Source organism: Nicotiana tabacum, chromosome 6, assembly GCF_000715075.1.
Source record: "Nicotiana tabacum cultivar K326 chromosome 6, ASM71507v2, whole genome shotgun sequence".
Classification (NCBI taxonomy): Eukaryota; Viridiplantae; Streptophyta; class Magnoliopsida; order Solanales; family Solanaceae; genus Nicotiana; species Nicotiana tabacum.
In genome coordinates, this window is record NC_134085.1 from 192966270 (window position 1) to 192979855 (window position 13586).

The 13586-nt window shown below is 37.4% G+C and overlaps 2 protein-coding genes across 3 annotated transcripts; one reads left to right on the plus strand and one right to left on the minus strand.

The window, feature by feature from the left end:
• The first annotated feature begins 574 nt into the window (after window positions 1–574).
• LOC107797998 (large ribosomal subunit protein eL37x) lies at window positions 575–1845 on the plus strand. Its single transcript, XM_016620922.2, has 4 exons — window positions 575–710; window positions 808–943; window positions 1058–1159; window positions 1531–1845. The coding sequence occupies exons 1-4, from the start codon at window positions 708–710 to the stop codon at window positions 1575–1577; spliced, it is 288 nt and encodes a 95-aa protein (XP_016476408.1). The 5' UTR covers window positions 575–707; the 3' UTR covers window positions 1578–1845.
• An 838-nt stretch (window positions 1846–2683) lies between these two features.
• Window positions 2684–12820, minus strand: LOC107797999 (uncharacterized). Of its 2 annotated transcripts, none has more exons than XM_075256272.1 (15): window positions 12291–12820; window positions 8001–8397; window positions 7726–7903; window positions 7447–7586; window positions 6231–7365; window positions 6029–6129; window positions 5767–5911; window positions 5242–5310; window positions 5111–5156; window positions 4655–5022; window positions 4315–4394; window positions 4097–4232; window positions 3479–3683; window positions 3284–3360; window positions 2684–3157 (listed from the first exon to the last, which is right to left on the minus strand). In XM_075256272.1, exons 1-15 carry the CDS (start codon window positions 12394–12396, stop codon window positions 3023–3025), a joined length of 3318 nt encoding a protein of 1105 aa, XP_075112373.1. In that variant the 5' UTR covers window positions 12397–12820; the 3' UTR covers window positions 2684–3022. The 2 variants fall into 2 exon arrangements, with proteins under 2 accessions (XP_075112373.1, XP_075112372.1); XM_075256271.1 differs by having other exon boundaries at window positions 3284–3366.
• Window positions 12821–13586: the final 766 nt, after the last annotated feature.

Here is a 13586-nt window from a genome sequence, read left to right on the forward strand (position 1 = left end):
CGGAATTTTACAATTCTTATCTCCGAACGCCCACTTAGGCAATTAACATATGATCAACAAGAAGAAGCAAAAGAAAAAGAAAAAGAAAAAGAAAAAAAGAGCTATGCAGATGAATGCTTGCCGCGTTTACGCCAAATAGGACTTTCAAGCGAGAATCTGCATTAATCGGCCCCTAAAGGGGTGGGGGAAAAGTAAAAAAATCACTATATAATTTATGATAATGATTATGATAAAAATACCAAGGATAAAGTTGAAATGAAAAATATTTAATTAACTTAAGCTAATGAATACATATCTCATCAGTTAAACGTGATTGTCACTAATCCTAAATTTTTTTGGAAAAAATGGATATCATAAATAGCCGCCAAATTCAATGTTTAGTTTTTCTAACCGGTATATATAGATTATATATTAATTATAAACAGTTATAATATATTATACATTCGCGCTATTTTTAGTTTAAGAAATTAAGTGGACAACTATTTAGATTAATTCTTCAAACGTGGTTCTATGTTTCTCGGGCTAATAATAGAAGTTGTCTAGTGGGCTCCGTAAGATTAGTTATTAGCCCAAAGACTTTTCGGCCCACTTGAAGAACCCTAAAGCCCTATCTCAACCACCAAGTATAAACACTGCAATTATCGCCGCACTTCATCTTTCTTAATCGACCAGGAGGAGGACGCTAGGGTTTCTGCAACTTCACTGCAATGGTAAGTGAAAAGCCATTACTTTTCTTCACTTCTATTACATATTACGCGTGCAAAGGGTGACGATGCGAAATTGAATGTGGATTTTGTATTATAATAGGGAAAGGGAACAGGTAGTTTCGGTAAGAGGAGGAACAAGACTCACACACTATGTGTGAGGTGCGGTCGCCGCAGTTTCCATCTCCAGAAGAGTCGTTGCTCTGCTTGTGCTTATCCTGCTGCCCGTTTAAGGAAATGTAATTGCTCTTTCTCTTCGCCTATTTCCCCATCATTTGTATTGCATAAAACGCCATGAAATCCTGATATTAAGCTTTGATATATTTACTATTGTCGTGAATGAATGGTTGCAGACAACTGGAGCGAGAAGGCACTCCGCAGAAAGACAACTGGTACTGGCCGCATGAGGTACCTCCGCAATGTTCCTCGCAGATTCAAGACCGGTTTCAGAGAAGGTACGCGTTGTTTTATGGCTAGGCATTATTTCTGATCTGAGTTTCTGCCTATTCCGTGATCGACGAATCAATTATAGTTTTGGGGCTTTTTTTATTGGTAATATAGTTTTAGTTTTAGGGCTTTTAGGTTAGAGTTCCCTTGTTCCTAAGCCGAGGGTCTATCGGAAACATCTCCCTTCTGCGTACACACTATCCTTTATTGGGTTTGTTGTTGTTGTTGTAGGTTAGAGTTTGCTAATTGAGCTAGAAATATTATGCTATCTACGCTCAACTTGTTTAGTTGAAAGTAAAATATAGTATCTAATAGCTTGTGCTGTTAAGGACTCTGTATCGCCTGTATTAATAAATTATAATATGCAATGTTTGTCCAGGGACTGAAGCAGCACCAAGGAAGAAGGCGGCAGCAGCTTCTACTTGAGGTCCTTTGAGAGGGTTATTGAGGAGGGTACTTTTTATAACGTTAGCATCATTTTGGTATTCAAGTATTAGAGAGCAAGCAAATTTTGGGAAGCTTATTGCCCATTCAAATTTACAAGTGCTTAAATTTTGGAAATTTGTTGTTGAAATTGGCATTTTGAGAACTAATGGATTTGTGTAGGCTGTTTTCTACTTTTGGTTGCTCTGAACATTCTGTCCATTTGCTTATGTTCCTTGAATTTGAGTATTGAGGTCTTTTGAGCTCTTAATTTTCCAATATTTTACTGTATTCGTATCTTTTATTTCTTGTTGCTTTTAAACCAAATGCGATGATAATCTTTCTGGCTTGTGCATGTAGTCTAACTGAGCTGGGTTTGCTATTAGGACAGTTTTATGATGGATTATCCATCCTTTGGTTTGGCGGATGCATATGCGATGTGCATTTTCATGTAGTATGTAGATGCCGTTTCTAATGAAAGTAAAAGTTGGCAAAGCCTTGAATTTAATGGTCTACTAAGGTGATAAAATGCTTTCTTGTTGACCTCAGATAGTGGTCAATGAAGTGATTACTAATGAAGTTGGTGAAGTCATGCGGGTAGAATTCAAATCACATCGGAGAAAAAAAATTAGTAGGTGATTGTTTGATTGCTTAATTGACAAAGTTACTGGTGTTCGGCTGCATTTATGCTAGTCGAAGGTAACAAGTATTCTGTAATTGTTGTGCTAACTGGTGTAGATTTCACCGTATCCAACATAATGCTTTTGTATTCTGGCAAATCAATGAATTGGTATGTGGCCTTCTATAGGTTTTATGAAAGTTTTATTTGGGGCTTGCTTGCCGATTTACTAGTAGGAGCTTTGTCATTTAAGACAGTCGTTTATCCACTCACAGTGGTGTTAAATTGCTGGTTACCGTGCTTCTGCTCTGATTGATAACCTTGGAGAATAGGAATGAGCATATTATGAATTAATGGCCAGTCGTTCAAATACTGCATATTTGAAACAACTGATCTTCTTTAGGAGGAATTTCGCAGTGAACTTGGATACTGATTGTCAGGTAGAACATACAATCAGAAAAATACCATGTTGCTGAAGAATTCATACAACTTTACTGATATGAATCTTGTATATTTATACCCATCTCAAACATTTACAAGGGTATCTCCAATGTTGGTCAGACTTCCCAAAAAAAGTATTCCAAAAAAAAAAAAAAACTAATTTACAAGTTCTCCGGGAAGTTGTTTCTAGCTTTGAACAGTTTTGTTGTCTAAGAAAAATTATCCTGAAAACAAAATTTTCCGCACCGTTTACAACTCAAGTGAGCGCCACAAGATATGTAAGCAAAAATCGATTTTCTCAGGAGGGCCAAAAGTAAAGAAAATACTAAAACGGAAGTTGATATAATTTCCTTTAAAAGATGGACAAATTGTCTGAAAAACGGACGCACTAATCTATTTTGAGCTCTCCAAACTTCGACTTCTCCTTATGCAATGTGCTGAACACGCAATCCAGCTCCGGAAAAGCGGACAACAGTATCAACTCAACAAGATCAAGGACTAACTGCTTTAGACAAACAGATGACTGTAAAAGGAACAGCGCCTCAGTCAGTAATACTTAAGGAAAGGTGTCTAGAACAAACCAATACAAGATGAAGATATGAAATATTTTCATATTTAAAGCAGATTCTAAAGACCCTGACTATATTACCTGGATGAAGTAATAAAGATCCTTTGCACATTGTTCATATTCCTTGTGACCAACAAGTCCCACAACAGCAGCAGGTGCTTTTTCTTGTAAAAAGTTATCAGAGTAAATTATGTCAATTTAGGAAAAAGTATTATGGATTTTCATGAATGTTGAAATGGTCAATAGCCAGTGGCACATGTTTCTCGGGTGCCCTACCAATCATTAGCTCATATACAAGGTTTGCACGTTGTTCTGCTTCCTTCTGCTGCATCTCATCCTGTTTCTGGATATCCTCTACCGTTGATGATGATGATGGAGTGGGGGGTTGGTTGTGAGGAGAATTAAGAGATGGACTGGTAGATGGGGTAGGGCGTTGTCGCCTTGGATGCTTTGTTATGAATATTCCGTCAGGCCATAGAATCTACATGGAGCACAAAGAATGAGAACACTTGATCCGATATCAATAAAATGTTAATCACGGAATCTTGGGTACCATCAGTCATCTGAAGCTACATTTCAGCCTTTTAAGAAAAAACATACAATCATCTAAATGCACATATATAAGACACAGCAATACTTACTACTATAACTTTTTCTCTTAAAGCAAGCTAATGAGGGTAGTTTTTACCGAATTCCCACTCCCCAAAAAGGAAAACATACATAAGAACCAAAAAAAAAAAGAAAAAAGAGGACAGAGCACTGTTTGAACTAGCAAATCTTGGAAAACAGTACTATAATTTAGGACGTATTAACAGATTAAATCACAACTAGGAATGCAAATTGAATTGTTGTCATCACCGTGATAAGAAAAAACAACTAAATTGCGACACTTGCCTGCTCAACACGTCTTATGCCTGCAGCAACTACTGAACCCCTGCGTAGACGCTGGATTTTCTCAATTAGCCAGTCATCAAATGCATCACCCATTCCCAGTTGCAAAACTTGTTTTGCCACCCAGAATGCCTTTCTCCTGGAAGGCACCCAAAGAAGTTTATAACAGAAATGAGTAATCAATCAGGTCCAAGAGCAAAACAGTTGGACAATAATGATACCTGATCCACCCACCATCTTGGAGCTGAAAAATGACGTCAACCAGGTCTAGAACAGGTGCACTTACATTCGGAGGCACCCACTACAGTGAAACCAATAAAATAAAATAAATAAGGTTCATAACCATCTTAGTTCATTGAAAGGGTAAAGCTACATGTAATTTGTTAAGAGGAAACCAAATGAAAGCATCATAAGAAAAAAAAGGTAACTTGCATATCTTTCAACCTCACTAACTCAATCTGATCATTGCAAATCTATTTCTTCCCAAGTGTCCAACGGCAAAAGAACCTATTAGCCTTAAAAAAAAAAAAAAAAAAAAAAAAAAAAATTGGTAGCAGCTACCTCTACGGGGAGGGAGGAATCAGCAGGAGCATCAATAAAGGATTCAGATGATGCATGTGAGACACGTGGATTAGTTTCAACTGATTTTAGCGTTGTTTCCATGGTTGGGATAGAAACTTTATTTGTTTGTACCACATTGTCGGAGTCACTACTTGAATCCTCAAAAGTTTCTTTGATGGGTCTTTTTGGAGGGGACAGTGCGACATATTTTTTCCCAAATCTTGATTTATCCACCACAGGTTGATGCATCATGATTCGCTCCTTTCTTTCAGCATAATGCTCTCCCGTGGAGGATATGATATCAGTTCTTTGGCCAATCCTGGGCAGAGGTTCTTTACTTACGCGGCATACGCTATCATCCAGGTCAACTGAAAGAGTAACAAGAATCATTTACGATTAACATAAAAATCGAAACCCAACCTTCTGCCCCTTAGCCATGTCTAGTAAGTTACTCACCTGGTAATGTTTCGATTATGGACAAGGAGTTTGAAAAGCTGTATGTCTGCAAAAACAATGTACAAGATCAACGCTCTTTGTTCAAAAGATGCATCTAAGCTCAAAAAATAGAAAATCAGCAATTTTTCAACCTGTGAATCAATACTGAGGAAATCCCAAACCTCAATGGAGTTGGAGACAGTTGGGAGCTGCAGCAGTTTCTGCAACAAAACAAGAAAAAGAGTCAAATAAAAATTAAAGGTGACACAGAAAAAATATAAATAAATAAATTGAACTGCAGAGAAAAAGTGAACAAGATAGTTTAGAGGAATATATAAAAATCCAGTTTCATGAAATGTTTTCTTTTCGAAGCTGCCCATGAAATCCATATATCACCAGAACTAGTTATACTTCATCAACTTCAGAAAGCGAGAAGAAATTTCGCAGCAAATCACGGAGTCAATAACAATTATAGGATTAAGACTAAGATAAACTGCTGTGATTTTTTTTTAAAGAAGATAAAATAAACGATAATGAGAAGGAAAACAGTATAAGGTAAGAACTTAAGCACATTTTTGTGACATCAAAGCAAATTCTTATAACATGAAACTACTCAGGTATAGATCACAAAGTACTAGTTGAAAAACACTTCTAGATGTTATCTGTTAGAGCACCACCTTCAGATATGTGTTAAGAAATTTGCATCGTTCTCGAATGACTGGAACATCCAGACCTGTGGAGAGGAAATGCTTGGGTGGCAAATGAAGATTGTAGTCATGATACTCCTTAAGACGTCTGTGGAGCTCCTCAAAATGACGAAACCTGTCACAAGCAGCAAACAGAACAATTAAGACACTGGATACTGTTGAGATATATTCTGGATAAAGAGGTGTTTGACATTCACAATAATGATAAAAGCAGAAAGTTATATCAAGAGACCTTCTTTTGATAGACCAACTATGATTGTTTACGTCTGTAACAGATAAGGAATAAACAGCAAAAGTTTTTGAGCCACATTTTACGATATTGGCACTCAAGACCTGCAACAGAAGAAAGGATAACATATGTGGATGTCCAACTCTGTGAAAGTAATTCATAAAGTGAAATTATATGTAAAAAAGGATGGCAATCACAGCTGTACCTCGCATGTTAACTTCAAAAAGGAATCAGCAATTATAGAACCTTTCACAGAATTAGCACCCATTTTGTGGTTTTCGAGAATGCTGGTTGACAAAGATGATGATGATGCATTCGTGCCATTTGAAATTCTACCAGATATTTCTGTATCAGAGTCATCACTCGGACCTTCTGGTTTCTCGTTATCTTTAGAGTTTAATATATCATTTCCATCCCCTAGTAAGAAGCTGGATCTTTGTATCTCTTGCCATACATGCTCTGTTTGGCTATTCACTCTAGATTTTTTCCTCGCAGATGGTACTTTATTTAAGTGCTTAGAGCGAACATGCCCTTTGCTAGATTTTCCCTTTCTTGTCTTATGACCAGCATTACTTTCAAGTGGATGATGAATGTGATTGATGTTCCTCCTATTTTTTGCATCCCACACTAAAATACCAGGAGAGTGAAGACCTGTCACACTGCTAGGTTCCTCATCTTCAGTAGTGTAAGAACTAGTGCTCTCTGACTCGACCTCATCCAAGTTTTGCTCATCTTCCTCTTGATATTGAAAAGGTTGAGTATTAGCCTTCAAAAATAGGCTCACATTAACCTTGTTTTCTCTCTCAACCTCTTTCTGTGATTTAGGTGCCCCTACAAAGGAACTCTGTTGGAGTGAATCTGATGCTAGATTGGCCTCTTCTTTCCTTTTATAGTTTCTTCCTTTGGTCCACATGTTGTCTAAGTTTTCTGGGGCCAGGGTTTCAGTCTTTCGACGGGACACCAAATCTAGCATTTCACCCCACTCTCCTCCAGAGCGGTGTCTCTGGATACCTCCCCCATCATCTGCATTGGTTTGTGATGGCAAAGAACTCCAAGAACGAGTAGACCGTGTATCAATCGAGAGCAAAGGATCCTTTGACAAATCTGTTCCATTCCCGGTGTCCATCGCATGATTATCTTTGGTATGGTTAGTTTGATCCCTTTTTAACTGAACAAGTTCAACACCTTTCGCAGAAGGATCCAACACCCGAGAAAAATGATCTGCGGATACCTTGGCAGATGCACTCGGACTTGATTGGTGTTCTGTTTCTGCTGCCGTAGGTCCTTTATCAGCCTTTTTTGATGAAATAACTAGAGATTCAATCCTCTCATTAATGAACCTGAGAAAATTTGGGTGATAAAATAAAGAACAGAAACAAGAGTCATATGGCTACAGGAAGCAAGACCCAAGGAATAGTTACCTAGGGTTAGCTAAATTCAGTACTGGCCGTATCACAACACAAGCAAGAAGCTCCCTCACAATGTAGCGGAATAAAGAGCATTGCAAGTCCTCGGTCTTAAACGTGAATGAAATGAGACCATCCATGAGATGTTGGAGAACCTGCAGATAGAGAAGAAAATGGTGCAAATGAAATAAAATCATCCTAAATTAATAGTTCTCCAATGGAACAATTGATTATTGGTTTTTAAAAGGAAAAAGAATGATACTATTACCTTATAAGAACGAAGAATCAGATTACCTTGTGTTCAGCTTCTGGAGAAAACAAAGCCGGATGTAACTTGTCATCTGCAGCCAGCACCAGTTTCAGTTCCAGATCTCGCTCTTCTATAGTCAATGATCTTGAATGTTTTTTCTCAATCCTAATTTTGCTTGTACGGAACAGTTCCAAATGAGTGCATATCAGATTGACAACATCCCTGCATGATCCAAATGAATGACTTCCTTGAAGGAATAGAATAACATAAGCTAAAGAGGAAATATGTCAGCAGCATCTTGTAAGTACAATTTTGAAACCTTGTTAAAAGATCTATAAGATTAATAGATCTCATCCGATATGAAATTTCCCCTAGGACGTCATTAATGATCTGCACAAGTTCCTCTGGACCCTGTCTATCGGAAGTTATCCGGGAGTACCAGAGATCTGTCACCCACTCAGAGACTATATGTCTAGTGAAATGGTCTATTGCATCTTCCACAATAGGTGAATCTACTTTCTTCCTCCAATCAGAAGTCTCATTAACTGCTTTTGGACCCTCTAATTGTTTCTTCTGAATACTACCATTTGATGAGGATGACTTGCTTTTGTATGTAACAGCTTTTATTCGTGCATCAAAGTCCAGAGATAGATAGCGAAGGATAACAATTAGGAGAGCAGCAGCAGGCAAGTTGACAAAAACTGAAGAGCTTGTTACTGCAAGTGGAAAGTACATTGAAAAATGTCAAAGGTGAGAAAGGAAACAGAAAATGGCATATAGACATCGGCCAAGATATATAGTAAGTCGTAAGCGGAAATGTTTCAGACAATAAAGTTAACATGTAATTAATGAGAAAATGACACTCAACAGAAACTACAAAACCCAGGCTCCCGGTCAAGCTGAGAACTCTTTTAAGAATAAATTCTGAACAGAGAATCTCCATCGAGATACATGCAAGACTCATTAATAAGATGTTCTCTTTTGATCAGGGACTCATTAACAAAGATTTGTGCAAAACCAAAAAAATTTGTGCTTTCTAAAAATAAAAATAAAATAAGCTTTGTCATGATAGCCATGCAAAAGGAAGGCTGTAAGACTTAACTCTTAGATAAAGCTGGAAGCTTCTAAGAAAGCAAGCAATGACATAACTAATAAGAATTGCTAAATTTAATAATGGGGCTTTGCTATGCATAATATGAACCTTTATATTTCGTAGGGAATCTTGGACGTTTATATACAGTTCTTGCATTAGCCCGACTAGAATCAGGTCTAGCAATATTACAAGCTCATGCTATTTAAAATACTGGTGCTTGGACAACTTGCATGCATTTCAATTATTCTACTAGGTATTGGTATTCTCACCACTATAGGTCTGGTAACGTTGTCCAGCAAGACTTGGGCAGATGATGTGAAAAAATGGATCTTGGACCTTACTCAAACCCAAAGCTAGCTGATGAGGAGAGTATTGTCCAAGACCATGGGACTCCAAACAAAGCGAAATCAATTTTGTAACTTTTTAGTAGTTATGGATTCAAACCTTGATATCTCAAGATCTTTATTACAACTTTATCGACTGCTAAAACCTTATGTGAAACTCAAGCATATACTTATGGAAGTTGTATTAATAACCATTCAACAGCACCAAAGAAGTAGAAGATCATCGCCAAGGTCCTCCTATCCCCTCTAACATGTCAACTGAAATGCTTGGGCAAAAGTAAAAGATTATAGTTTCTCTGGTTGCATTTAAAAGGATCATTCCATTTATAAACCTCCCATAATAGCCTTTGATTAAATTTCCATTGAAATAGATTGCTTCCAAATGGGGCACACATTTCATGAGGACAAGGAAATCCATATCGGTGACACATATGTAAGTCACATGGCGTAGAAAGAGATGTTCACAATCTTAATCAAGTATTTATTGTAACTCACAAATCGATGAAGAAAATTGCACTTTCTTTTCATCTCTTTTAGCTCCATGCACATAATTCTCAACTTGGATCTCTTTAAGAATTGTTTCTCAAAACGCAACAAAGATAATTTTTTATGTAGTCTCAGCAAACGTCTGACTTCTCTACTGGTTCCGTTTGTAACTAAATAGTAAGATTTCAAATCCATAGGATAAACCTTCCGGGTCTTGAACTGGTAACCAACCATGCAAACTATAAGGAAAAAGAAGAACAAAAAGTATGTATGCATCATAGGACGAATAAAGTCACTCATGCAATTAACTTCCAGTCATTAGGAATTTGTTCCTGATAGTGTAATTGTCTCCACTTCTTTTGTTTGCCTATGTGGATTTTTGTCTAGCTGCGGAAGCTATTTTCATTGTGGTCCGACTTCGTGAACTTTCACCCCCTCTATCTCCAGCCTCTTATGCTGATGATCACTTCTGGAGAGCTTCATCATAAAGTGGCATATTGAATAATGTGAAAAATGCAAGGAGAGTTCATTTTCCCTCAAACTAATTAATCTTGGTTATACAAGGAGAGGAAACAACAGTCCAACATTAAGTTTATAAATTCTTGCACAGGTCTCCTGTAGTTTAAAGCTTCTTGCGCGTTTGTTTGAGAGCGGTTTCAGTAACTGAATGAGCTTTTAAAGTTTGCAACAGAAGCTTACAACACACTTTCAAATGCGATCAGAACTTGCATAGTTAGTCTTCCTTGCTAAATCTTTTTTGCAATTCTCTAAAATAATTATCCACTTCACTCTGAATTCTCAAGTCAAATCCTGACTGGACAACTTTGCTTCATCTCTATTTTTCTTTTTTTTGATAAGTAATGACTGGACAACATTACTTTAAGTTATTCCAAGGGTTTGCAGACTAACATTTGGCAATCTAATTGTGTTCTGTCTAAATTTTCTAAATGGACTTAAGAACTCAAAGTTACTAGCCATACAGGTAGAAAGTACTGACAAAACCAAACTGGTTACCTATTATCTTTGTTCTGTCTTCAATTATTTCGCTACTTTATCAAGTGACAAGTCAATATCTAGCATCTCCAAGATTTAAAGGAAATATGGTTCATGTTATTCATAATCATTTGACATAGTCTCGACAAAAGTACTCCCCTGTCCTACTGAATCCTTTTCCCCCTCAATCTCTGCTTTCTCACCAAAGAGGAAATAAATTTCATGGTAGGAATACTGGACAAAGAAGATATAATGAACTGGACAAAGAAGATATAATGATAACCACGGCACCGGTGTGATTCTAGCACAAGACAAGAAAGAAACACGTATGAGAGAGAGAGAAGCAAATTTGCTCTATACGAACAACCTATATTCTAAGTGAATGTTTTGTTCAATGAATCCACATATTCCCCAAATGACCTCAAATATTATCAGTAGAGATACACAGCACAAGAGGGAGAGAAGCAGAGAAATGAAGTCAAAACTTGCTGCCATTCATGTAGATACTATGATACCTCCTTGCATCATAAACGCATAACTATTCAAGCTCCGACATTATAACTAATTTATAAGGGAATTACATATGGGACCTAACCTTCTGCTCAAGTACTTTAATCCTCTGGCAGAACAACACTTCTATGGAAAGAAGAACCCTAACTTTCTTCCGTTAAACACATGGAACCTCTTGCATTTATTTTGGCGTTTTCCTAGTATTAACAGATATGGAAAGATGAATAAATATCTATGATATGCAGGCAGCAAATCCCACTCACGTTCAACTTGTACATACTTACATACATTTAGTGATTTTCCAATGAGTCACCTAGCAAACAACCAAATTCCTAAACACTGTCAAATGGAAAAAAAAATATTTTGGGAATCTAGTATGTTGAGAAACCTCATAGCGGCAGATGACTTCAACTATGCACACGCGTAACATGCTTCTTTAAAAGTAGAGAGATACTACTTAAGGAACTCAGATTGAGAATCTAATATGAACCCCACCACCACCACCAGTCTACCACCCTTGACAGGCAGAAGCGAATTCAAAGTCCTGCAGCACCTTTGGTGGTTTGAATCAGAGGAATTGGTTGAATGCAAAGGAAAGAACTTGTGAGCAACACATGAGGCATGGTTCAACATACAGGGATTAAGCAGTAACATGCTCGACGTCTATTAGCATCCCGGCAAACATTCACCAATGTCACAACCAGTGGCAGAGCCATGTTTATCGACCGGGATTCAACTGAATCTCCTTCGAGGCGTGAGAACTGTAGATATAGGTGAACAATAAAAAAAACAGTGTAATCCCATAAGTGGGGTCTGGGGAGGTTAGTGTGTACACATACGTTACCCCTACCTTATAAAGATAGAGAGTAGCTTTTTGAATCCCCTTGATGAAATTCCTACCTCTACCATTGGTCTCACAACAAGTGATAAACCACGGGAAGCCTTGTGCTCCTCTTGGATTATTCCTGAACCATATCTATTTAAAATGCTAAATTCGTGAACTAGGGATGGTTGTTACCTACTATTAAATTCAATCAACGTCTCAATAAAAATACATTCCGTGCAGCAAAAAGCACATCACAAACCTTTAATTTAGAGCTAATCAAAACAAGTAGGAGCGAAATTAAATTCATCACCATCATCATCATCAGAGAAAACTGGGGAAAAAAAAGTGGACACTCACGAGACATATAGGACAGTCCATTGACACATAGGAGCAAGATTACAATCCGCTTTTTAGCTTCTTCGATGAGGTCCCGAACCGTCACCGCCTGCCGTTGGGTGCTCATGTCGTGACCTCCACCAAATCAAATGCTTCACGCTAATTCACCAGAAACACAACTCGAGCAAATTAAAGTCCTGAATTTCTCAATTCTCATCAATCAACAGCAACAAATCAGCGGACATTCACATTCGCATAAGATCACACCGTAAATCTCAGGTATCAACTAAACAAAATCGTCAATGTGATAGAAAAAGAAGAAATGATTGAAATCAAAGCGAAGACTGATCGGTTTTTGGTGAGAGCGTGGTGCGCGCTCTCTCTCTCTCTCTAGAGAGAACTTTCTCGCTCTAACAGGTGAAATGTTCAACAGAGGAACAGTACTGGTAAAAGTGTAGAGTTTTGGGTTGACGGCTTGAAGAAGAGGAGGGAACGCCGCGTGGGGAGTGAGGAGTGGGGGGGGACTGTAACGGAGTCCGGTTGATTGATTCGACTAATTTTTTGTTGAAAGGAGGAATAAAACGTGTCATGTGTCTATTTTCGTCATTTTGTACCTTGAATTTCCGTTGCGCAATTAATTTGCTGATTTGTTAGGAAATCCCAGGGGTAACTCCTCTAGTGGGACCACAATATATGATTTCCCTCTCTTTACAACTTCGCATCATTGCTTACCTGTCCCCCTCTGCATGTAATCCATATCTAATTTTTTGCTGCCAAATTCCTGAAATAGCCTGTTTGGCAAAGATCAAAATGCTTATTTCTCAACAAAAAAAAAAAACACTTATTTTAGGATTAATAACTAACCTAGAAAAACCACCAAGCTCCAATAAAAATATACTCGCACTCGATGGAAATTAAGAAACACTATACAGTATACTCGCTCTTAAAGTAATAATTGATAATATTTATATATATTATATATTAATGTAGAATATACAAAAAAATATACATATTTTATACATAATCAGTATATATTTTTTGAATATTAGCTAGCTGATGTAATTACTTTTGATCAGCCTGCAAATTGTAACTTGCCCTTATTGAATTCTATAATGTAAAATATATGTTTAGAGATCTATATTTGTATTGGAAAAAAACTGAATTTATATTAAAAATGATGTGGCATGACACGTGGATTAGTTAAATGGTCAAAGAACAGCAATTGACTAAGAGGCACGGTGAAGACAGCCACGGGAAGAAGAATTTAAATAGGCACGAGACGACGTATAGATACGAGTCTCGTACCAATTTAAATTA